Source organism: Camelina sativa, chromosome 13, assembly GCF_000633955.1.
Source record: "Camelina sativa cultivar DH55 chromosome 13, Cs, whole genome shotgun sequence".
In the NCBI taxonomy this organism is placed as follows: domain Eukaryota; kingdom Viridiplantae; phylum Streptophyta; class Magnoliopsida; order Brassicales; family Brassicaceae; genus Camelina; species Camelina sativa.
The window spans coordinates 3653361-3679869 of NC_025697.1; the positions used below are offsets into that span (position 1 = coordinate 3653361).

The following is a 26509-nucleotide window of genomic DNA, read 5'->3' on the forward strand; positions in this document are numbered from 1 at the left end:
TTTCTTTGGGTTGGAAAAATTCAACTTTCAGCTGATGGATCTGAGTTTTTTTTTGTTTTTTTGTCTTCTTCTTCTTCTTCTTCTTCCTCTTCCTCTCTCTCTCTCTCTCTATGGTTTGCTCAAGATTGTAATCGAGGATATGTGAGTGAGGGGATGAAGGTTTTATAAGGACGAGAATCGCCGAAATTTTTTTAACTTTTTAATTAAAAAAAAAAAGAGATGACACGAGCGGGGGGAGGGTTATGAAGCACGTGCGGCAAAAATAAAACACGACCGTTTTCTTTTCAACGCTGACCGCAGCCAGCTGGATATGTATGTACGTGTCGTAAACTGATTGGATGTCGACTTGGGTAAAGCTCTTGTGCTGTTGTCATTGCTTTCGTCACTCGTAGATATTTGACCGATCCTTTTTTATTTTTATTATGTGTCAAAAACGTTAATCACCTGTGTCTCAGTGTATCTTATCGCTTTTGTTCCTTTTACTTACCACTAAGGTTTTGTTTTTTTTGTGTGTGTTTTGTATTTTTCTTTAAATATTTTTTATTCCTCAGCAGCCATTACTTTTATTATTGATGATATTGAAATGGAACATACAAGCTGTAGATAAGTCAGCATTTCTTGGGGTGGAAGTTGTGTATAATCATGACTTGTGATTGGATAGTTTGATGAGCTTCTCCCGCACCAGATTAGTTCTCCCAAGTTTGCGTCATGAACGATGACGTCATTTTTAACATTGCAATCGCCAATATCGTGTAGTAGTCGTCGGAATTTTTTGGCTATTTTATTTTTACTCTTTTTGATACGACTAATATCATTTTTTTTATTTATATATTTTTTTCTTACTACAGTCTAGATTTCTCGACTAATTGTATTTTTTTATTATTATATACTATTAAATTGAGTTTGCAATGAAAGCGTTATAGTTTGAGTTTTCCGAGTATATATATTATATATATATATATATGTGTTTACGACGAGAGAACTATTTAGCGACCACTAGTTAAATCCTTGATGATGAAGTACGAATTGAGCCGTCTTTTAATTAAATGGTGATCAATTTTAAATTCACAAGTTTGATGCGTGATTGTTTAGAAAAATGCACATGAATCTTCTACTAATTATAAAAAATCTGAAAATGGAAAGTTGAGGTAGGTGTGTACGAGGGACTGACGTGGGCTTGTTCCCCGTTTTATGATCATCACTTACGTTTTCGTATCATATAATTGAGTATTATTTATACTATGTAGGTAGTATGATACTATGATCTATTCAACATAATTAGTAAATAATGTTTTATAAGAATATGGTCATCTTTTCCTTTTACTATTATAGTTTTATAACTCCTTTAACCGATTAATAATGCAAACATGTTTTTGGATCAAACATGACCTTTTGTGTTTTTGTCAACAGCAAGGATATTTCTGTATTGGTATTAATAATTTAAGTTCATAAAGTCGTATCATTTCATAAACATTTTCAGTTAAATTAATTGTGCACTTACGACTTCTGTTTCCCCTAATTAATTACCTCCCCATTTTATAAGTACTTAGGAACACTAATGGATTTTAAAGGCCAACAGATTTATAAAAAAAAACTTGAAGAGAGTTTTGCGTTAATTTTTGTATTTAGAAACCAGGTAGCTAGAAGCCTAGAACCAACTTAGCCCGAGTGACAGATATTCGCAATTTGTATATAAAATCAAGTTATAATACTGTAGTATATAGGTCAAAAGAAAGAAAATCAAAATCTCGTTTATTTGTCGTTTTGGATGATAACAGTCAAGTCTAAAGATATGCCCAACTAAATAACTAATACTAATTAAGCCCCCCAAAAAACAAAAGATAATACCTAAATGCATGATTGTTCTTTTTAAAAAAAAATTGTTTTTCTATTATGAAAGTCAGATAAACTGTATCCGGACCTGATCTGAATTCAAACTTTATATATTATTTTGAACACTTGTTTGTTTTAGTCGCTGTGTGAACTGAAAAATAGGAAGCTTCGTGGAGCTTGATGTTATAGCTGCCGAACTTGACCTATACATATTTTTATGATGGATTTGTTTTGTCGTATATAGAAATTTATATTCGAATATGCTTGAGAAGTTGGATAAGGAGGGGACAAGTTGGGACCTCATTGTCGGAACTTACAACCCATCGTTAGTAACAAGCCAACAATTACTATCACATATATACTATTTCTCTATTCATATGACTATTTGTCTTATGCAATGCTCTATATATATATATATATATATATGACAATGACAATGTGTGACAATAGTCAAAATCATAACTATATAGCATGCGTTTGCAAGCCGTGGATTGTAGTTTATATATATTCTTGATTGGAATGTTTGAGTAAAGTTGAGTTTAATTTGGTTGGCTGAATTCGTGTAACCAGCTTACCGTATCCGTAAGAGTGATACGAAGAGTTTGTTATTAAGACAAGTTAGCATCTGGGTTACTAAGTTGTAAGATAGAGATTAAAGATAAGTTCAAATCTTGGATTGGTCTCTATATATAGTTTCTTATGCGAGTGATGCAACTCTTTAAGAATTTCTAGTGGATTGCTTGTGCCGTCGAAGCTGAGACGTAGGTGCGAGACTTGAAGTCGTTAAAACTCTTGTCTCTCAACTCTTGATTCGTGTTCTATTGCATACTCTGTTTCATCCCACAGCGAACATGATTTTCATGATGTTTAATTTCGTACGTGGTTGAGAACATAACGATTGATGCATAAGGACTTGCATACGTACCCAAAGAATTCGACTAACGTTTGTGGTGGAAACAATGTATTTTAAATGTCAAGTATCAGAAGTTTGAATATATTGTTTTGCAGCAATATTTATTTTTGTTGGGCAGCCATTAGAATATTATTTGGCCACTCAAAAAGTTATGTAACCAAAATAAATTAGAGTAAAAACTTCATTTGTGCCACACCAATAGGTCCCTCTGCCGCCATTCTCGCATAGAAAACGACCTTCAGTAATTTAAAGCAAGCCATGACCTGCAAGCCACATGATTTCATAAATTATCATAACCTTTCCAATAATAACCAAGGAAGAAATGAGCAAGGATTTGGAGGTAACAATCCAACAACATATTGAATCGACCTCTTCACCAGAAGTAAGGAGGTGATGTTATCAATTTTTACTGACTACTAACCTGGGAACATTCGTAAGAAGAATCCATAACATTAAGCCTCTGCCTCGCCTGTAATTCATAACAAAATGTCTACAGAAAACCCCTTAATATATGTACATGTACTAGCACACCCTACATTCTCCAGAATCACAACATTCATTCCAACCAAATTCTCTTAATGGCAAGAAATCTGATGCCGCGCTTACCATCAACAACGCTAACACACATACACCACGACCGTTGCTACCAACTAGTGTGGAAGAACCAACAAAAAAAAAAGACTACAGATCTCATCGTGATAGACTATAGCAGTTAAACCTTGAAATCCACGTAGCGTACAACAAAAAGAACTGAGAATCTTCAAAAATATCAGTCATTAACCAAACATTGCTGCAAAACTGAGAATCATCATCAAAGGTACAGAAAACAGTCTTCAAAATTAGTTGAAAAAGTAAGGTAACCCACCTTCAGAGAAGTGTCATCTACAGAGCTTTAACCACTCTAGCCAACTAAACCCCCAAGACCATTAAATAGAAAGGTGACAAAAACAAAAACGTTTTATACAAAACTCAAAAGAACATTCAACTTTACCTTGTCTGGCTGGAGATATGGACCAGCCCATAATTCGGAATCTATAGCACATATATATTTACCCTCAGTGAGCAGAATAAGACAATGCAACAAAGCATCAGATCTAAGAAAGAAAAAAACATAGTCTCGTAAAATCATAAAGAAGGAAGGGAGTATGGGAAACGGTCAATTGAGACGTGAGGCAACCCTCTGGAGGTGGAAGCTCACTTTTCGTTGATAAACTATAACAGTCTGAAGTAATTCAAAAATCAACAAAGACACAACAATCACAAGCCAAAGAAACCTAAAAATCAAACCCCATAAGATAAGTAGCTCATAACACTGAATCCACCAGAGATGAAAGCTTCAAATTCATCCCTATTGAGACAACCACGCAAAAGCTTGAAACTTTCAGTTTTTGCTTCCTCGGCAATCTACACTAGAAATAACAAACACAGAAAAAGCAACCTTACAAACTCATGATGTACAGATACAGGGGAGTGTAGGAAAGCAGGCCGAATTAGAACTTCCACTTTGTAACATCCAAACTCCTAAAACTACTGACTTCATCTCCAGCAGAAATGATATGCAGACTACAAAATCAGAAAGGCATAAACAAATAAGGGCAAGGAGAATTGATCACATAACAAAAACAGAAAAGACAAAAAACACCATAAGAATCTATATAAATGAAGTAATTCATATAAAGAGAATCTACAATCACAAGCATATATAATAAGGATTAGAAAGAAAACAACTAGGAATAGATGTAGCACAGAAAAATGGATAAATAAGAAGAGACAAAGTAGTAGCCTGAAATAACTATGATAAAGGCTTAGTAAAAGGTCAGGCCTAAGCAGAAATGCGTGCATATCTAAGAAGATGAGAAACATTATTGTTGACGGGAAACAACCAATGACAAGAACCAATCTTGTGAAACTCTCCACTTTCTCCGTCCAAAGCTCAATAAGTGAAACACACTTCAAAACCCAGAACAGGATGAATCAACAGATTGTGGGAAATCCAGGCAACCAGGCAGCTTTCTGCATAGGAGGAGTTCAGCCTTGAAGAGTCCTAAAAGACTTGAAGATATTCAATACAAATACCACTTTGGTAGACATAATCATCATGAAAAGAATTAAAGAAGTATATAATTACAAAACCATTAAAAAGGGATTTATGATCATCTTTCATCTGACTACGAGTAGACTAACTAAACTGCAAGGATTGGAGTAAAGTGATTGATAAAAAAAATTCTGGAAAACACAATAAAACATAGATAGCAGATATAATACTAAAAAGGAAACGTATACCAATTGAGATCAATCCAAGGCAACCAGTGAGGAATTATTCACAAAATAGAAAAAGTCAACCACACGGCATAGAATGATAGAAATCCAATAATCAAACCACAGGAAAAAAAGTAGCTCATGGAACCTGAATCAACCAATCATGGAAGCTCCAATGTAGACTTGATTAACAAAAACTCCGATGCACAGATACATGGAAACCTAAGAAAGCAGGTCGAAACAGAACCTCTTCTTCTTCCATCATCCAAAAAGATAAATGAATTCATACAATCAGGAAAAGCAAAAAGAGAAGGGGGAGAAAAAACTAAGCAAATCTCCCAGGAAAAGGGAAGAAACTACAAAGGAGGTTACAAGGAAGACTAGGTTAAAACCTGTTTAGGAGAAATTTATGATCATCTTTTATCCGAGTATGTGTACTCAGCAGAGAAACGGAAACTGAGAGTTAAGTAATTGGTGAAGAAAATCTGGGAAACACAGACACAGTGGAAAAATTATACACGCCAACAATAGTCAATATATATATACGATAGTAACCACAAAGACGAAATTATACACAAACGATCCTTCCCTCCAAAAATGCATGCCTGTTCTATACAATCTCAATCAAAATTTCTCAAAAAATTAGAAAAGACAAACATCAGGTAAATAGGGAAATTAACACCCTAAACATAAAACAAACAAAGATAAGAAACAGCCAAAGAGGTAACAGGAAACCACGAGATCAAAGACATCTTAAACAGAGACAGAATAGAACTACCCTCCTATGCATCCTCAATATATACCTATAATAAAGGGTAGCACTTCACATAAAACCACCGTCACAAGCATGTGAGAGTAGGATCAAACAACAAGCATGTAAGAGTAGGATCAAACAACAAGCATGTGAGAGTAGGATCAAACAACAAGCATGTGAGAGTAGGATCGAACAGTAAAAATAGATGTAGCATGAAAGAAAACACCAACAGAGATAAAGGGGAAGAAATTACCAGTTAGTAAAAGATCAACAGCTTTACTGATCCATTAACAAGTTCAAATATTGTTGAAGAATCCCTAGTGGCACGGTCCAAAACTGAGGAACCCAAAATTCAAACAGTTTATAAAAACAAATAGATGACTGACACATCCCAACGGGATAGAGGAAAGAAAACCTGAATAAACCACGTGTCTAGCCTTCTGGATCAGAGGATCTCATCTCAGACTTAACAGACCTAAGAGACCTAAAAATATTTTGAATATATAAACTACTTAGAAGGACAAAGTATAATAACAAACATGTTAGGAAGCACAACCACCACAAGGCAGAGAAACCCAAAAGATGAGAATTACAACCAACAGAGATAAACGGGAAAGAACCAGTTAGGGAAAGTAAGAAAGAATATGGAGCACGAGATGAGATCCTCAGAAGCCTAAAAAGATGATAGCCGAGAGGATCCAGCCTCGACGCACTGCAACAAACAGAGAAGATATATCTAGCTTAATAGAATAATAGAAAACATATCTAACCAGACCTATAAGATGGAAAAAGGAACGAATACTGAACATCTTTCACATGAATAAACCACATGTACAGCCTTCCTCAGAGGAGCTCCATCTCAGGAGACCTAAGAAATTTTCAAAAAAACTACTTGAACAAACTTCATTAACAAACTACTTGCACCATAATTTGGAGGGACAAAAGAAAGGAATACCTGAATAACTTTCACATGACGAGCCAGTCTTTTGTATTACCTGCAAGATATAAGAACAAACACACCAATTACACAACCAAAACAGAGGGTAAAAATATAAAATAAAGATACCTGAATGACATAAAGGACACGTTTGACTTCAGAATCCCTTTGGGATTAGCCTGTGTTTAGACAGAAAAAAAAACAAAGGAACTTAGCAGCACCATCATCAATTTAGATATAAGAAGACATGAGAAAGATACAAATGGGAAAGAGGAGGACTACCTGAATACACCACATGTGCAGCCTTGTGCCTCAGAAGAGATCCGACTTAGCAGACCTAAGATGAATTTGATTTCTTCTCCAATTCTTTACTTGTGATCACCTTATTCGAAGTAGCCTGTGATTAGCCAAAAAAAAAGAAGAACCTTAGCAACACCATCATCAATTTAGATAAAAGAAGAAAAGAGAAAGATACAATTGGTAAATTGGAGGACTACCTGAATACACCACATGTGCAGCCTTGTGCCTCAGAAGAGATCCGACTGAGCAGACCTAAGAGACTTGCACCGGCCATAAGTTGGAGGGACAAAAAGATGGAATACCTGAATAACTTTCGCATGAAGAACCAGCCTTTTGTATTATCTGCAAGATATGAGAACAAACACACCAATTACTCAACCAAAACAGAGGGAAAAAATAGAATATTAAAACTACCTCAATAACATTATGGACACGTTTGACTCCAAAATCCTTTTGGGATTAGCCTGTGATTAGACCAAAAAAAAGAAGAAAAAAAAAAAAAACCTTAGCAGCACCATCGTCAATTTAAATTTAAGAAGGCAAGAGAAAGATACAAATGGGAAAGAGGAGGACTACCTGAATACACAACACGTGCAGCCTTGTGCCTCAGAGGAGATCCGACTTAGCAAACCTAAGAGACTTTAAAATAAAGAGATGTTAATTACAGAAAAAACAACTTTTTCAGGTGAAGAACCAGCCTTTTGTATTACCTGCAAGATATGAGAACAAACACACCAAATACTCAACCAAAACAGAGGGAAACAATAGAAAATTAAAAGTACCTGAATGACATTAAGGACACGGTTGACTCCAGAATCCTTTTGGGATTAACCTGTGATTAGACAAAAAAAAAAAAAGAACCTTAGCAGCACCATCAACAATGTAGATATAAGAAGAAAAGAGAAAGATTCAAAGAGGAAAGAGGAGGACTACCTGAATACACCACATGTGTAGCCTTGTGTGTCAGAGGAGATCCGACTTAGCAGACCAAAGATGCATTTGATTTCTTCTCCAATTCTTCACTTATGATTAAAAAAAAAAAAAAAACAGAACCTTAGCAGTACAAGCATCAATTTAAATGAAAGACAAGAAAAAGATACAAATGAGATAAAGGAGGACTACCTGAATACACCACATGTCCAGCCTTGTGCCTCAGAGGAGATCCGACTTAGCAAACCTAAGAGTCTTTGAAAAAGAAGGAATACCTGAATAACTTTCACATGAAGAACCAGCCTTTTGTATTACCTGCAAGATATGAGAACAAACACACCAATTACACAACCAAAACAGAGGGAAAAAGTATAAAATTAAAATACCAGAATGACATTAAGGAAACGTTTGAATCCATAATCTCTTTGGGATTAGCCTGTGATTAGACAAAAAAAAACAAAGAACCTTAGCAGCACCATCATCAATTTAGATATAAGAAGAAAAGAGAAAGAAACAAGTAGGAAACAGGAGGACTACCTGAATACACCACATGTGTAGCCTTGTGCGGCTAAGAGGAGATGATCCGACTTAGCAAACATAAGAGACTTTAAAATAAAGAGATGTTAATTACAGAAAAAAAAAAACAACTTGCACCGTAAGTTGGAGGGATAAAAAGATGGAATACCTGAATAACTTTCACATGAAGAACCAGCCTTTTGTATTACCTGTAAGATATGAGAACAAACACAGCAATTACTCAACCAAAACAGAGGGCAAAAATAATAAAGTTAAAATACGTTTTGACTCCAGTATCTCAGCAGCTTCTAAATAGCCATTAGATAAAAAAAAATTAGAACGGACTCATGAGAATCATAGTTACCATTACTTCTTTCGTATTCTTCAAGCTGATAGACAAAAATCTGAAACATTGTCATTAGCACCCATCTTGAAATCTAATCCTGTCAAGACAATCTATTAAAAACAAAAAACATTGATCAATCAATCAGAGTTACTAAAGAAAAAGAAAAAAGAAAAAATCGAGATCGCAATCAGATTGTTTTGAAGGGTTTAATCAAAGTTCAAAATTAGAGTATGGTTGAAGATGTACCTGGGAGAAGGAGTAAAGTATAAGACGGAGATTTGAATATCGAATTGCTTGCGAAAGCTTCTTCCCAAATTCCTCAATCTGTTGGAAAAAAAAACGAAATCCTAGAATGTGAAAAGTCAGAATCTAAAAAAAAAAACAGAGACTTGTTAAGAGGAAGAAGACTACCCGAGCGCAGAGAAGACGATTCCGTCAAAACCCAATCACGGACCGATCATCAAAGCATCCTCTCGTCTCCCCGACAATAAAACAGAGGTTACAAAAAATATTGCATAATCAAGAGGGAAAACAAGTAGGGACGAAGCTTTGAGAAAGAGAATCATCACTATTCACTCACACACCAGAGCGCTCTAACGCCCAGAGAGACGAAACGAAACGAAACGAAACGAAACAACAACATAGACCAAGAAAAGGAAATACAAAAAAAAAACGATAGAGAGAAAAAGAGAGTGGCAACAAATTATATTTATAGAGAGAGATGAGTAGGGTTTGAAATCAATGGACGGTCCTGATTTTATATCATCTGATATTCAATGGTTTAGATTAAACCCTACATAAGTCGGTAGTCACTCTTTCTCTATGTTTCCTTTTCTGTATTCCTTTTTTCTATTTCCTTTTTGCTATTATTCCCACTAACGCCTGGATTTGTTCACACGCTATTTCTAACTAAATTTTGTTTTTCTATTTTTTTTTTTTTTTTTTCTATTTTAGATTTTTGTTGTTGACAATGTTATTCAAATATCATGTCTAGCCCAACTAGATATATCAAAAAGGTTTTTTTGGGCCTTACACATAGTCTTACAAAAAAAGACTATGTTGGACCTGAATAATATAACCAAGGCCTGCCTGTATGTAATAAATATTGCTAGAAAAATAGTCATCAAAATGATTAAAAAGAGGTTCTACCGGAACGACATCGTCTAACCTCGTTTTATTACATGGCAATGCGCAATGGGCTACTCCGTCTCGTTCTCAGGCGAAATCGTCATAACCCCTATACACGAAGATACCTGTTTTTTTCTAGCAGATACCTAACAAAAATAATAACTTATGCCAAGAGCTCTGGTGTCGTTTCGTTACTTTCGTTCAATCAACGCATCACAATCCGCAGAAACTTTGAAAACGTGGCCGATTTTTGTTTGTTTGTCTAAGCCTAAACATTGGGCCTTAATTATTGTGCAAAGAGAATAGTAAGTAGTTATGAAGATAGAATCTTGGAATTCAAAAGAACATAATAATTTCTTTAATACATGAGAAGGATTTCAAAGATTCTCTGATCCTACATTAAAGAAATAATGAAAATATAATGGTGGATAGGAGTCACTCGAAAAAATTCGTTTCTCTCTTGTCAATATAATCATATCAATCACTAGGACACTGTTCTCACCTTTTTCTTCATGGCGGACACTTGCTTATTAATGTCTAATTCTATTTTATAAAACTTCGCAGATGTGGAGTATGTGGAGATGTGTTTAGTCGAATACCGATTTCTCGTGATTACTGATAACTGAACTATATTCTTTACGCCTACACTTGTCGTATTAATTATGTTTTATCCCACGTAAAAGTAACCCATCCACTATTAAACTATTTGTTAAAGCTCGCTGAGCGTTCGTGTAATTTGGGAGTTTAATTTATGGGTTTTAAATAGTCTCCAGAACATCTTACTCAAATGACCTCATCTACTCTAATTTTAGCATAACTTCATACCACTAATTAGTATGAACAGCATCAACAAGGGACCAGTGACCACAAGCTACTTATTAAGTTCGAGTGGTACTGGTAGATGACTTACAATATAGGTCAAGGTTTTCAAAAAACAAACTCATCATACAAGGCCATTATCGTGGCTCTTTATCTTGAATGTTAGTTGTAGAGAATTGATTGAAATGATAAAAATACGTGATTATAAATATTACGTGCCTTGCCTACAAAACCATTATGAATTTTGGAGCACATCAAATCCATATTCATAGTCAGAACTCTTATTCGGGGTTCAACAATTGATTACCTTAGAGTTGATGTCTAAATTTTGAACGATACAACATAACAATATATAGTTTAGTTTCTCAAGACGTTTCCATGCATACCATTATTTGTTTTTTCTCTGCTCATATTCATAATTAGGTACGTGAATAAAAATATCATTCTCGAAACTAAATTTTCATAATTCGTTGTCTAACTTTTCGTTTCACTTTCGAAGAAAACACTACGGCTACGCGTGGCCTTTGGAAAGAAATTCCACGTTATATGGAGGAACATAATGATGAACATTATACAATACTGTATATAATATATATATATATATATATATATATATATATATATATATATATATATATATATATATATATATATATATATATATATATATATATATATATATATATATATATATATATATATATATATATATATATATATATATATATATATATATATATATATATATATATATATATATATATATATATATATATATATATATATATATATATATATATATATATATATATATATATATATATATATATATATATATATATATATATATATATATATATATATATATATATATATATATATATATATATATATATATATATATATATATATATATATATATATATATATATATATATATATTTTTTTTTTCAAAAGGAGCATCGGTATATTATATTAGGAGAAAAAAAAACCAAGTACGGTTACATCGCAATAAGAACGATTAGCCTCATAACAGGTTGAGCCAATAATATTCAAAACATCGACTAGATAGAGCTTAGCTAGATTGGAAGTTTTCAAACCAAATGTAGAGAAAAGTATCCTGCGGTGAAGTAGTAGTAGATGTTGTCTTGTTGTCAAGTGCCATTAGCTTCCGCCTAAGGAGGAGTTGGATCTCTTTCTTTAGTCTGTCTGTTGAACGAAAATCTAATGAGTGAATTCTTGCATTCCTTTCATTCCAAATGAAGTAAATGAGGGCATGAAATAGAATAGCGCAGATCACGTTGAGCTTCTTATTTGTGGTAGGTCGCTTGATCCAACTTAGAAATCCACTGAAAGAGCTTGGCAATTGAGGCAATAGGTGAGCAAAGAAGTCGATCCAAAGAACCTTGGAGTATGAACAGTTGAAGTAAAGGTGGTCTCAAGATTCTGTTCCGGTTAGACAAAGTAGGCAAGAGTCAGGCACTTGAATATTCCAGGATCTCATTCTGTCTCTTGTTGCGAGTCTGTTTAAAATTGTTAGCCAGGCCATAAAAGCCATCTTTGGAATTCGCTTCTTGAACCAAACCTGTGAATGCCAGTGCACTCGGGGTCCAACAGGGTGCAAATGCTTCCATGTTTGCATGGAAACACACCGTTTGATTGGTCTGGGTTTAGTTTCCAGACGAAGACATCGTTCCATGAGAAGAGGTAGGAGGCAATTTATCCTGAAGGCAAATACGAAGGAGTTGAGCCTGAGGACTCCTTCCTCTCGGTAGAATCCACTCCCCATTCCTTGTTGCTTCTGACACAGTTTTAAGAATCCCAATACCAGAAACACGAGGCCCTGTTTCTCCTATGATGTCAATAAGAGGACCTAACCCTGTCCAGTTATCATGCCAGAAGAGAGTGTCTGCACCGGATACAATTCGAGGGTGGATAAAAGGTCTTTCTAGATTCCTTAGTTTTATAAGTCTCTTCCAAATCCAGCTCCCTGTAGTTCTGAAATCAGCAGTCTAAAAGCAACGGCCTCTGATAAGGTGAGTTTTAACCCAAGATACCCATAGCGATCCAGCATGTGAGAAAAGTAGCCATATCAGCTTTAAACCAAATATCCTGTTCCAATCTGCCAGCCTCTTGAGACCCAGTCCTCCTGCCGATTTAGGAGAACATACAACATCCCATGAGACTTTGGCCCCTCTAGCACTGTCAGCTGCTCCCTTCCACAAAAAGGCAGAGCATATTCTCTCCAGTTCTTCTAGGCATTTAGATGGAATTAGGAAAATCAAAGCCTAAAAGTTGATTGTACTATTAATTACTGAGCAGTTGAAGTCTTCCGGCAAATGAAAGGTGACGATGAGTCCAGTCGGAGATTCTTGATTTCACTTTGTCAATTAAAGGCTGGTAATCCGTCTCATTAAGCTTTTGAGTAATAAGTGGTACCCCGAGGTATCTAACAGGTAAGGAGCCATGTGATAAGTTGAGTCTTGAAGCCAGAGAGCTAATAATATTCCTATTGTCTCCATCGAGAAAGAGGCATGACTTGGCCAGATTGATTCCCAGACCAGTGTCTTGCTTAAAACGATCCAAAGTTTCCAAAATGCCAACCAAAGATGATTCAGATCCATCAAAAAACACCAGTAGATCGTCAACAAAACTTAAGTGAGTGATTAGTGGCTGAATGCAGAGGGGATGTGGCTTTTATCTTGTCCTGAGCAACAGCTAGATCCAATTGTTTTGATAAGATATCCATAGCCAGAGCAAATAAGGGAGCTGATATGGAATCTCCTTGTCTTAGACCTTTCTTCACAGGAAAGAATCTTATTAGCTCACCGTTGAGTGCCACTGAGAAGGTTGGAGTGGTGTAACAAGTAACTAACCATCTGATGAAGGTAGTAGGAAGTTTAATTGCTTTAAGGATATTGGTGAGAAAATCCCAGTCCACATTATCGAAAGCCTTCGATACATCAATTTGAAGACAACCTCTAGATATTGGTCCCGTCTTATGAAAATCGGTAACCAACTCAGCAGCCAATAGGACATTTTCATAAAGCAATCTCCCTTTTATGAAAGCCACCTGATTCCTCTGCACCGCCATATCTGTAAACATCTTTAGTCTCCTTGCCAGAATCCGATAAATTACCTTATAGATGGTGTTGCACCATGAGACAGGCCTGAATTCACCCAACTTGTCAGCAACTGTTGTCTTTGGAATGAGTGCAATTATGATTACGTTTACTTGCTTAATGAGCTTTCCAGTAATGAAGAAGTCCGTGACTGCATCGATCACACTTGTCCCCACAGTTCCTCAATCATGCATAAAGAAGTCAGCTGTGAATCAATTCAGATTTTGAGCTGATCCTTCTCTGTGATCCTTTCACCCTGGTCATTGAGTAGGGAACCAATCTTGTTTCTGGCTTGGTGAGCTTTTACCGAATTGTGGAAAAACATGGTATTGGAGTCGCCTTCACTGTACCATCGGATTCTCGATTTCTGCTTTAGAAAGGATTCTTCAGCCGTGGATAAGAATAACCACTTCTTCTTCACCTGCTTCTCCTGTTGGAATAGTTGTTGTGAGGGACTCGTAAGTATTTGTGTCTGGATTCGCTTTAGTTCTTCTTGAACTTCTGCAGTACGTGCTTGTATGTTGCTGAAGCTTGTCCTATTAAGAGTCTTGCATCCCATCTTAACCGCCTTGAGATTCTGACAGAGACGATACATTGGAGATCTAATGTGATCATTATTATTCCATGCGTTTTGGATAAGAGCAGGGTAATCTGGATGACTTGTGAATAGATTGTAGAACTTAAAAGGCACTTTCCTTCTCTCCCTTTCATTTGACGTAGAGACCAAAATAGGAGTGTGGTCAGAACCACATGGATCATCGTATAGAGCAGTTGATTGGGGGAAGGAATTAAACCATGCTTCGTTTGTGAGACATCTATCCAACTTCCTCGTGATGGGATTAGCCTCCTGATTATTATACCAAATATTGCTTGAACCATTTCCAACCATCTCTAATAGTTCACAGTTGTCAATGCAGTCCTGGAACTCAGCCATACCTATCAAAGGCAGTGGATACGGGTGAAGGGATTAATGATCTTGAGCTCTTAGGATTTGGTTGAAATCACCAAGTATCAACCAAGGATGGATCTACTGACTACCGTATCTATGTATCTCCTCCAGGTCAGACCAAAGTTCACGCCTAGCTACCATACAATTCCGCGCATACACAAACGAAACCGTGTATGAGTGATTCGAAGAGGGATCAAAAATCCCGCAAGTAATAACCCGATCCGTCTTCTTGTATATGAAAACCTTCAAGTCAGGATGCCAAACAACCCATATTCTACCGTTGGAGGCAATAGCTGAGTAGTTATTAACATACCTCCAACCCGGAAAACTGTGTGCCAAAATAGGATTCACATTCTCTTCCTGGACCCGAGTTTCCAAAATGCCTCCTATATGAGGACTTTGAGACACAATCCAACTCTTAAGTTGATACTGTCTAGCGGTTGTATTAAACCCTCGTACGTTATAACAAAAAATCTTCATCATCGATGGTGGACAAGAAAGGTGCTGAAGCAAAGCTTCAAGCTTGTAGCTTGATGATGAGAACGACCCTTAGCAGGCTGTCGTTCACTAATAGAGATTCGTAAATTCTTCCCCTTCTTGACTTGATTGTAGGGACCATTCCTAGTTCTTTTTTCCAATGCATTAGGAGGAAGATCTGAATCAGGTTGAGACTTAATGGACGTAACCTTACTATTTCCTTCTGCGGCAGCCTCATCCTTCCTCTTTATCTTTTGATCAGCCCCCTCATCTGACTTGTTTATATCATCAACAATGCCAGTGACACAGTTATCCGATATAATTGCCTCAACCTTCACCACCGATTGGTTAGCTTCCTTCTTCTTTGGAGAGCGAGATCAACGATTAACTACCATCCATTCACTCTTGGGGTTAGTGGCAGGGGACTCCAGGTACCTATGAGTGGCCTTGGGAGTGGGTTCATATATTGTAACGGATGAAGCAAGAGATGCCGACCCTGGTGCTGTTTGAGCTAGTGTGGTCAACTGAGACTGTAATTGAATTATTGGGAGAGATCGAAGGAGCCACAAGACATCGATGGTAAATGTGTCCAAACTCTCCACAATAGTCGCATTTTGGTGGAAGGCGAGGGTATTCAACCCAGATTCTGACCTCATTCCCGTCATCGTCTTCAACCAAAACCGAAAGAGGTAGGACCTTCTTGAGGAGGACTTCAACTTTTATTCTTGTATCTGGAGCTAGTGGCGGTAGTTGGTGTTTCTCGGTGTGAAGCAGCTCGCCTATTCCTGAAGCGATTGTGCTGAGTCCCGACAGAGAGTAGAGCTAAGAAGGGACATCCTTTAATATAACCCAGATTGGCAATGACACTAGTTTTATTGGGCTGAGGGTTGCTGTTGGAGACCAAGCTATCACCGTGAATAGACAGTTTCCAGCTTGCCAACACCCAACCTCCAGAACCCATTTGCGCGTAGCCTCGGATGGAATGTAGTTAAGTACAATTCCATTTGTCAAACTTCTGATACTTATTCTTCCTTCCCTCCCCCAAATTGGGTTCAGGTCAACAAACATTTTTCCAGCCGATGGAGGATTTCCATGAAAGTGAGCAACTATATGCTCTCTCCATGTGTCTGCAGCCTTGAGGATGACTGAAGCTGGAGCACGAACACGCAGAGTGTCGTCTTCTGTGAATGTAGGCTGACTGGATATGCTTAGGTTCCGGAGTGTGGGGTCGAATCGCTCAGCCCATTGCAGTTGCGTATCGTCGATTGTCGGAGGTGATTTCTCCTCTATTGGTGGAGTGAGCAATGGTACAGAGCCTGCTTGAGAAGATGGCTCTTTCCCTTTGAGTGTTGGATCAGTCACGTTAAACTTATCTTGAGTTGGAGCAACTTCCATCTTTTTAGCCTCAAAAGAGGAGTTCTCGGATCCCATTACTTGAGCTGGAGGGGGTTTAGTAATCTGAGCCTGAACTGTAGTTGGTCGTGGATCTGCCTGATCTGGTCTCGTCTCTGTCTGATCTGTATCTGATCGCTGATTCGCCTTATCTGTGTTAACAAGATTTGGATCCGGGGGGTCTGTGGTCACCATCGATGCTTCAGATCGGGGAAAGAAAGGAAGAGGAGGGTGAAAGAAGATTTTCTCGACGGCGGCGTGAGGCCAACCGATGGTTAAAACGTATATAATATATTTAAGCACTTAGGCAACATAAATTCTTTCTAATTATATAATCCTAAACTTGGTATATCCTTGTCAAATTATACATCTATGAAATATTTGAAGTAATAATGAGTTTCACAACTTTTTTGATTAATATAAACAGTGAGTGATTAAGTCGAACCCAAAAGGTACGGAGGAGAAACAAGCATTCGATTCTTCCTTATTTTATTTTATTCATACCTCACTAATGATGGTGGAGAAAAAAAGAAAATACCTAACAAACAAATATTGTCAAAATTGAAATAATTGTCATACACAAATATTCATATATTTTTAGCTAATTAAATTATATTCCTCACTTTTCATGGCTTATATAAGAAACTGAGCAAACACTAACCAAAATGCAGCAGCAACTACTATCATCACCCATCTCCTTAGTTCTATTTTGCTCTTCTTTGTCTTGACCTTTTGTTCATAGCTTTGTAATAATAGTTTTACTTCTCTTTAAGGCTCAATAAGAGGAGGTACTATTACTACGTTACTCTCGATTTTTTAACGTATATTTAACATTACAGTCAGAAACTAGTTTCACTATCTTTACTAGATTCCATTCAAATGAATTCATATTTCAATCAAAACACTCTTCACTCTTTCATAGAATAAAATTTCTACCGTATCATCTATATCTCGATTTGCATAGGAAATGGTAAAACATCTATTTGAATGAAACAAAATTTTAAGCTCAACTAAAGTTCTAAAATAGAATTTTGACTTCTTTTTCATATCTACAAATGAATTGTATTTTTTTAACACCAAGTTATAAAAGTCCTTAGAGTATATATACACACCGATTCATCCGAATTGAATAAAACTGGCATAAAATGTATTTTTAGTTCACTCTCCCACGGTCATAATAAACTAAGACTGGTTTTTTTCCTAATTAACAGATGGGTGAAACCGCTGCCGCCAATCGCCACCATCACAACCACCATCACGGCCACCAAGTCTTCGACGTGGCCAGCAGCGATGTCGTCCCTCCACAACCGGCTTTTAAATGCTTCGACGATGATGGCCGTCTCAAAAGAACCGGTTAAAATTTAAACATAACAAATATCAAACGTTCGTTTCTTACATTTGTTTTATAAACGTAAATGCTAAAACGCAAATTCAAAACGCGTTTTTATACCAGGAACTGTTTGGACCGCGAGCGCTCATATAATAACTGCGGTGATTGGATCCGGCGTTTTGTCATTGGCATGGGCGATTGCACAGCTTGGGTGGATCGCTGGCCCTGCCGTGATGCTATTGTTCTCTTTCGTTACTCTTTACTCCTCGACACTTCTTAGCGATTGTTACAGAACCGGTGATGCAGTGTCTGGCAAGAGAAACTACACTTACATGGACGCCGTTCGATCAATCCTAGGTACCAATACTCTCGAATCATCAATACTGATTTGAATGCTCTGTTCTGCTCTCTGTTTTTGCTCTGCTTTTTGTTTTGAGGATTGAAATGCTCTGTTTTCTTTGTAGGTGGGTTCAAGTTCAAGATTTGTGGGCTCATTCAATACTTGAATCTCTTTGGTATAGCGATCGGTTACACAATAGCAGCATCTATAAGCATGATGTGAGTTGTTTTCTTTGTTTCCTTTCCAAACATATTTAACATAACCAACGGAACAAAAAAAAACATTTTTTAACATTTGCATACTCGGATGGATCACGCAGGGCGATCAAGAGATCGAACTGCTTCCACAAAAGTGGAGGAAAAGACCCATGTCACATGTCGAGCAATCCTTACATGATAATATTTGGTGTGACAGAGATCTTGCTCTCTCAGATTCCTGACTTTGACCAGATTTGGTGGATCTCCATTGTTGCAGCTGTCATGTCCTTCACTTACTCTGCCATCGGTCTAGCTCTTGGAATCGTTCAAGTTGCAGGTAAAAATTACGTACAAAAGACTCCCATAATCTTTTACGAGAATCTAAAGAAAATGCTAAATCTAGATGTGAATTCTCTCAGCAAATGGAGTTTTCAAAGGAAGTCTCACTGGAATAAGCATCGGAACAGTGACTCAAACACAGAAAATATGGAGAACCTTTCAAGCACTTGGAGACATTGCCTTTGCATACTCATACTCGGTTGTGCTAATCGAGATTCAGGTAAATATATATATATATATATATATATATATATATATATATATATAAGAAAGACTTTCTTTGCACACAAGTTTCAACTTTTAGGTTTTAAAAAGAAACCATTACTTTGTACAAAAGATTCAGTTTTTTGACTATTTTTGCTCTTGTAATTTAGGATACTGTAAGATCTCCGCCGGCGGAATCAAAAACGATGAAGAAAGCTACAAAAATCAGCATCGCTGTCACGACTATGTTCTACATGCTATGTGGCTCAATGGGTTACGCCGCCTTCGGAGATGCAGCACCTGGAAACCTCCTCACCGGTTTCGGATTCTACAACCCGTTTTGGCTTCTTGACATAGCTAACGCTGCCATCGTCGTCCACCTTGTTGGAGCTTACCAAGTCTTTGCTCAGCCCATCTTCGCCTTTATTGAAAAATCAGTCGCAGAGAGATATCCAGACAATGACTTCTTCACCAAGGAATTTGAAATTAAAATCCCCGGACTTAGGTCTCCATACAAAGCAAACGTTTTCAGGATAGTTTACAGGTGTGGATTTGTCGTTTCAACCACCGTGATATCGATGCTAATGCCGTTTTTCAACGATGTGGTTGGAATCTTAGGGGCGTTAGGGTTTTGGCCCTTGACGGTTTATTTTCCAGTGGAGATGTATATAAAGCAGAGGAAGGTAGAGAAATGGAGCACTAGATGGGTGTGTTTACAGATGCTTAGTGTTGCTTGTCTTGTGATCACGGTGGTCGCAGGAGTTGGTTCAATAGCCGGAGTGATGCTTGATCTTAAGGTCTATAAGCCCTTCAAGTCTACATATTGATGAAACAACAAGGATGTTGGTGTGTAAAGTTTATTGTTTATTTAGCATTTCAAAGAAAACTTGAAAATGTGTATATTGTATGTTTTAATTTCGTATGGTTTCATCTTTGTAATAAAATTATAATATATGCTATAAATTTCAACCATTATATAAATCTCTTATATAAACTCGTGTGTTTTTTCTTCTGTATATCAAATTAGTTTGTACGTTGTAGCGTTGGTTGTTTCGTGTTCAATTGATTAAAATGCTCTCATTTTGATTTCAGCTCTATATATTACTGAAGTGTTCAATTATTTTCGTTTAGGTGGTTAATACAGTATGAGAGAATTAATTTTTCCAAATTGCAAATTAAACATCAATAACCGAATGGTTTAAACGACGTAGTTTACAAAAACTGTTTTCTTATATATTTTATGTAATATATTGCATCTTTCATGTTGACAAACATGGTGATGGTAAAATGGAATTTGAATCAAAGTGAGACACTGACAGTTCAATGATTTAATAAAAAAGCAGCAATTTGGATGGTTTAGCATAAAAGAGAGTCCCCTCAAATAAGTATAATTGAGCTGTCCACCCAAAACAAAAAGCCTATTTCAAGAAAATCATATAGTGTTGTTCCTTTTTCTAATAGCCTATCTCACTTATCAAAAACATGTGGGGTTCTCGGATCTTGCCAATGATCAGAATCTTTGAAAGTATCTACGATTAAGACAAATGTATTAAAACAACTCAGAAACTTTCAAGATTTGCTACTAATAGATCTAGCTTAGAGAAGAGATGTGAATATGCCTTCTTTTGTCTTCTCAGTTATTCAGTAATCAGAGGGTAAATAGTTTCTTACAAAGAGGAATGCTTCTGATTAAAAGATTGAGAAGATGTAGAGAGTTCATCATCCAACAGATGCTTGAGTTGCTTTCTGTGTTGAGTTTGTGCTGTTTAAGGATGCAGCTGCTGCTTCACGCTCCTGCCGGATTCTCTCTCTCTGTAAAGATTCAATGAAACAACAGAGAGAAATAGAAAAACGAAAGTTAAACAGTGATTAACATGAGATGCCAAAAAAATGGGAGAAAACAGAAAAAAGAAAAGCAGTAGAGTTATTGCGTATTTGATAATGCAACATGATCCGATTTGTTAATATAGAATGTCAATCTGAGAGCATACTTCATGCTACCTATGCACATAACCTACTGTACCAAGATAGTTAGCTCCAAGCAACTCTATGACCTTCTATGATTCTATCATCTAAATAATTAGCCAACACTCTCAGCAATTAGTAAAACAACTATCGTATTCAAATATAAATCACACGCGAACTAATTTGGCTACATATTTAACCACAAAACAGTGTTCTTGAGTCAAATCATCAAATAGCATCATATGAACACACACACTATATGTGAACTGAACATCAGCTCTCAAAGGCTTGCATTATTAGATGGACAAATATACCTACAAAAGAGATTCGAGCCCTTTAAGAAATGTAAGCTAAATCACCCTATCAAAGTATCCGAACTAGTTACCATGATCATTAACCAGATGAGTTAATCTACAGACTGAAAACAGAAAGTGATCATTGTCTCCAAGATTAACCTACACAGTTAGAGACATAGGAGCAGAACGAAAAACAAAAGTGATATTTATTTATAGCCTTGAGAGTTAAAAATCCTACAACATACCCTTCTCTCCCAGTAAGGCAAGAAGCAGACAAAGTCATAGACAGGGGTAATGGTCTGCACCAACAAAAAGTTAATTCCAGTGAAAAGCAAGAGTCCCTTCAACGGCCTTGTTCTGTGAGGCATCTTTGATTCCCAACTCAAGAATCTTAAGCTCTGTTATCATTAAAATTCACATCACTCAGTCAATAACTGTAATGATTCAGCTGAATCCTAACTTATCTTATCAAAAAAATAATCAAAGCCAAAATTTTGGTAGGGAAGCAAGGTTTTGTGTGTGTGTTCATAAAAAATTTTTGGTTGAGAATCTACAGATGCAAAAAAAGTATATGATGGGTACAAACCTAAGGCAAGTAAGAGTGGACACTATAGGAGGAGAACCCAACTCGTCCGAATGAGAGAGGATCGATTTTTGGAGAAATCTGGATTTTGATTCGCCGGAGAAGAAGAAGAAGAAGAAGAAGACGATTCGCCGGAGATGCTAAGAAATCGTCGGATACGGAAGAGGGAACAACACGGTGGGTAGCAATTTAGGTTTCTGTTTTATTTCCTTTAACGACGTCGTTTAGTTAAGTGATAAGTGAAACCGTTTGACGGTGGATAATTGCGCAACGTGGCTACATGCTCAGCCAGAATGAGTTTCAGACGTCCGATTTTAGCCACCTCGTCTTCTTACTTTATAAAGAAAAAAAAAAACAATTTCTGGAGAAACAAAAAGCAAAAAAAAACTGGAGAAATCTGGTTTCATCCGCCATTAACGACCTCTCAAAGGTATCTAATGCGGAGATAATTACTATATATATGTTGAGGAATCGTTTAATTATCTAAGATAAGAAGAAGAAGAAGATATGTGTATTGCCCTCACGAAACATCTCTTGTGTTTTGTCTTATTTACTTGTCGGTGAAACTATCATTTGATGGCTTAATTTTTAAATCTCATTGTCTCGCTACATCTTCTTTATTGAATTTGGTTGTCTTGGATACTTGAGGCTTTCGTAAAGTGGTTGCATTTTACATTTGTAGGCTTTTTGGTGAGCATGAGAAGAGTGTTTGGAGGAATTGTTACAGGCAAGTATGAGTAAATCTTGAGATGGGGATGTTCTTCTTCCTGATCTTTTGTGGCCTTAAAGCTAGTTTGATTCATTACTTTAGCTAGGAAATGGTGTTAATGTTGCAAAGTTTTTGTGTGCGTGTGTATTCAGATTTGTGTCCGTTGCGTAGTATGTACCAACCACTACAATCTAGGGGAAATTTGGTTATGTTGTTTAAAGGATGCAGACGCTTTGTGAGAACAACATGTCGAGTTTCAATCCCTGGTGGTGGTTCTTTGGGGAATGAATCAAAAGCACCTCCTAGGTTTCTGAGGGATAAAAAGATTGTGCCAGATGCTGATCCTCCCAATATGGAAGATATCCAAAAGTTATATCGACTTTTTGAGCAAAGGTTCATAGTCCTTCACCATCTTTTTCAGCAGTGACCATTATGTGATCTGTAAATCTTTAAGGCTTTCCTCTTCTCTCCTGCAGTTCGAGACTCACCATCTTGACCGGAGCTGGGATAAGTACAGAATGTGGAATCCCGGATTATAGAAGGTTTGAAAATGGCTTGTCTTCTTCGTGCAGATGGTCTCAGTTTGATCAAGATTTTTGATTTCCATGTCCTTTCCTCACATCTGGTTACATCTGGTGCAGTCCCAATGGAGCATATAGTTTTGGTTTCAAACCAATTACCCATCAGGTGATCTGAAGGCAAGATCTATGAATATCTTTACGATGCTTAATGCAAACTTTGGGTCATCTTCTTGTTGTCTTAAATCTATTGTCGACCATCTGCTTCACAGGAATTCACTCGATCAAGCCGAGCTCGTAGGCGGTATTGGGCAAGGAGTTACGCTGGATGGAGGCGGTTCACTGCAGCACAACCAGGACCAGCTCATACTGCTTTAGCATCACTAGAGAAAGCTGGACGAATCAACTTTATGATCACACAAAACGTTGACAGGTATATACTAATGAGTTCCTTCTTTTGTGGGATCTCTGTTGGATATGAAGAATGTTGACTCAAAGCTCTACGTTTTTAGGCTGCATCATCGTGCTGGGAGTGATCCACTTGAATTACATGGCACAGTATATACTGTTATATGCTTAGATTGCGGCTTCTCTTTTCCCCGAGACTTGTTTCAGGATCAGCTAAAAGCTATCAATCCTAAGGTCAGTGTATACCATAACCCGAATCAACTGTATTAATAATGTATTACCTCGCAAAGTTACAATGTTATTGTTTCTACTGTAGTGGGCTGAAGCAATAGAAAGTATTGATCATGGAGATCCAGGATCTGAGAAGAGCTTTGGCATGAAACAAAGGCCTGATGGAGATATTGAGATTGACGAAAAGTTTTGGGAAGAGGGTTTTCATATACCAGTATGTGAAAAGTGCCAAGGAGTCCTAAAACCCGATGTAAGCTCGACTTTATGAGATAGAGACAAAGCAGTTTGGCACTGTTTCTTATTATGCGTTGGTTTTATTGAAGGTAATTTTCTTTGGAGACAACATCCCGAAGGAAAGAGCTACTCAGGCAATGGAAGTTGCAAAACAGAGTGATGCATTTCTCGTTTTGGGTTCATCATTAATGACAATGTCCGCTTTTCGCCTTATCAGGTAATGCTTGAGAATGATCTCATCCAGTTTTGGGTTTGCATCTCGTTAAGAAGCTTTCTTTATATACCTTTTGCAGAGCTGCTCATGAGGCTGGTGCCATGACTGCAATTGTAAATATAGGGGAAACAAGAGCTGATGACCTTGTTCCATTGAAAATCAATGCTAGGGTTGGTGAGGTAAGAACATAACATACATCTCTTCCCTTTCCGTTAGCCTTGAAAATGCGTTAATAATCTGTCATTTTGTGATCTGTTTGGGCAGATATTGCACAGAGTTCTTGACGTGGGATCTCTCAGTGTTCCAGCTCTTTAGGACAATGTCCAGATTCAAGTGAACTTTGGCAGGCTATGTCACATTTACATCTATATTGTTTATAATTTTATCAAATGAATATTTATGTATTTCAGCGCAATATCGCAAGTTGTAAATTCAACATCAAATAAAAGAGTAATCATTCTCAATTCCAGCCGAATCTTTTCTGAACCAAAAGTGATAGATTCGATACATCAACTAATTGCAGTTCTGAAAAACAAACCAAAAGAACAACCTAAGCCATCTTCCAATAGAGTTACTACTATACAAGCTTCAAAACCTAAGAAGGGTCAGATAGAGCCTTATCGATATCCTCCTCATGGTTCCGAAGATCGTTCCACTGCATTAAGAAAAAGGTTATGTGCACAGAGTTCTTGACATTGGTTCGCTCAGTGTCCCAGCTCTTAAGACAAGGTCCGGATCAATCAAGAGGTACAGTATGTAACAATGTAACAGTTAGACCTTATCTTGTTAACAGATATTCCAGTAACGTATTTAAGTTGTAAACAGCAAATAAAAGAGCAATCAATCTTAACCAAAGCTTGTCTTAACCAAAAGTTATAATAGTCAATACACCAACTAATTCGAAGCACAGAACAACCAAAACACCTGAGCCATCTTCTAATAGACGTACAACCAAATTATACAAGTTTTTAAAACCTAAGAAAGGTCAGAGAGAGCCTTCTCGATATCCTCTGCGTGGTTCCGAAGAGTGTTCCACTGCATTAAGGAAAAGTTGCGTAATAAGCAAATAACAAGAAAACAGAAATAATTCTGGTAGACATAAACAATGGGAGACAGATGTGAATACCTGATCCACGCTTAGAGAGATACCTGCAACGTATAACAGAAATAGAGATAACCTTGTCAATACATGATTACGCAAAGAAAGCAAACTAATATAGCTGTCCTTAGAGACAGGCATGGGACAATACAAATCATTATCAAATATTTTCATGTTAAAGAGAACTATAAACAAAAAACAAAACGATGCTATTGAAAAGAAAACACTCTACACCATCTCCCCTCATACTTAGGAGTTACAAGAACATAAACACTCTCAATCAGCAGAATAACCTGTTATAAACTTATAATAAAGCCCTACGATCTGAAATTATAAAATCCTAACTAGATGCAGAAACTTAACAAAGCAAAACAGTAACTAAAAATGATAAAAAAGACTAAGATATGAGGGAACACATTACTAGCAATGGTGAATTATGAGATCAAGAGGAACACACACAAGAAGATAGTTAAAAAAACAAAAGTTTACCTTTCTTCCCAGGTAAAGTTTTACCGTCCTTGACATAGAACTCACGAATGTCAATCCAAATCTTCCCGTTCCAATTCCTCACAGAGACTCTCCTGTTCTTAGATATCTGAATGTACACCCAAACAAACCATCATAAACCCTAATTCGATTAAAAACCCTAAAATTGAGCAAAACCTATTAACAAAATCAAAACTTGAACGAAACCCTAAAAAGCTCACTGCTACTAGAGTAGATAACGAAATGCTATTGAAGTACAGAGAGAGAGAGAGAGAGTAGACAAACGTTGCAGACGACGATGTCGTCAGACTCGTCGGAGGAGTCTGCTGGCTTTGCGACTTTCTTAGCCGACGCGTGGGCTTCAGATTCGTCATCTGATGCTCTGACATCATCGTCTTTCCTTTTTCCTCTCGAAGACATTTTCTCCAACTATAAAAAACCAAACCCAAAACGCTCTTTTCAGACCAGAGTAAACTCGCACCAATCAAAACAACGATAAATTACAAAATTTTAGCAAACAAGAGAAGACATACCTGGTCGTGACGCTGCAACGGGTTTCTCAGAGAAAGCAAAAGCACTCTTCTACTGCGAAATCGATTTGAGAGAGGGATTTGATTAGAAATTCTGAAGGACAAATGAAGCGCCGTATCTCTCTCTTCTCGCGTATTTATTATGTTAATG

At 36.9% G+C, this 26509-nt stretch overlaps 5 protein-coding genes and 1 long non-coding RNA gene across 8 annotated transcripts; 2 read left to right on the top strand and 4 right to left on the bottom strand.

Moving 5' to 3' along the window:
- Positions 2367–7841, bottom strand: LOC109128482. Its single transcript, XR_002034903.1, has 3 exons — positions 7194–7841; positions 3168–7093; positions 2367–3009 (listed from the first exon to the last, which is right to left on the bottom strand). It is a non-coding gene; the product is annotated as an uncharacterized LOC109128482 (long non-coding RNA).
- Positions 14075–14791, bottom strand: LOC104737901. Its single transcript, XM_010458152.1, has one exon. It carries the CDS (start codon positions 14789–14791, stop codon positions 14075–14077), a length of 717 nt encoding a protein of 238 aa, XP_010456454.1.
- LOC104734914 (amino acid permease 2) lies at positions 17349–20048 on the top strand. The gene is made up of 7 exons (XM_010454595.2): positions 17349–17463; positions 17887–18028; positions 18129–18362; positions 18470–18563; positions 18665–18879; positions 18962–19101; positions 19256–20048. Exons 2-7 carry the CDS (start codon positions 17887–17889, stop codon positions 19910–19912), a joined length of 1482 nt encoding a protein of 493 aa, XP_010452897.1. The 5' UTR covers positions 17349–17463; the 3' UTR covers positions 19913–20048.
- On the bottom strand, positions 20483–22123 carry LOC104734915. Its single transcript, XM_019234864.1, has 3 exons — positions 21933–22123; positions 21592–21744; positions 20483–20897 (listed from the first exon to the last, which is right to left on the bottom strand). The coding sequence occupies exons 2-3, from the start codon at positions 21712–21714 to the stop codon at positions 20805–20807; spliced, it is 216 nt and encodes a 71-aa protein (XP_019090409.1). The 5' UTR covers positions 21715–21744; positions 21933–22123; the 3' UTR covers positions 20483–20804.
- LOC104734916 (NAD-dependent protein deacylase SRT2) lies at positions 22288–24712 on the top strand. 3 transcript variants are annotated; one of them, XM_010454597.2, is made up of 11 exons: positions 22288–22359; positions 22612–22656; positions 22791–23031; positions 23115–23180; positions 23280–23325; positions 23429–23589; positions 23669–23798; positions 23881–24045; positions 24119–24246; positions 24323–24422; positions 24508–24712. In XM_010454597.2, the coding sequence occupies exons 2-11, from the start codon at positions 22626–22628 to the stop codon at positions 24556–24558; spliced, it is 1119 nt and encodes a 372-aa protein (XP_010452899.1). In that variant the 5' UTR covers positions 22288–22359; positions 22612–22625; the 3' UTR covers positions 24559–24712. The 3 variants fall into 3 exon arrangements, with proteins under 3 accessions (XP_010452899.1, XP_010452900.1, XP_010452898.1); XM_010454598.2 differs by having other exon boundaries at positions 22299–22359; positions 22612–22660; XM_010454596.2 differs by lacking the exon at positions 22288–22359 and adding an exon at positions 22386–22485.
- On the bottom strand, positions 25053–26477 carry LOC104734917 (RNA polymerase II transcriptional coactivator KIWI). Its single transcript, XM_010454600.2, has 5 exons — positions 26362–26477; positions 26114–26257; positions 25832–25937; positions 25370–25392; positions 25053–25278 (listed from the first exon to the last, which is right to left on the bottom strand). Exons 2-5 carry the CDS (start codon positions 26246–26248, stop codon positions 25219–25221), a joined length of 324 nt encoding a protein of 107 aa, XP_010452902.1. The 5' UTR covers positions 26249–26257; positions 26362–26477; the 3' UTR covers positions 25053–25218.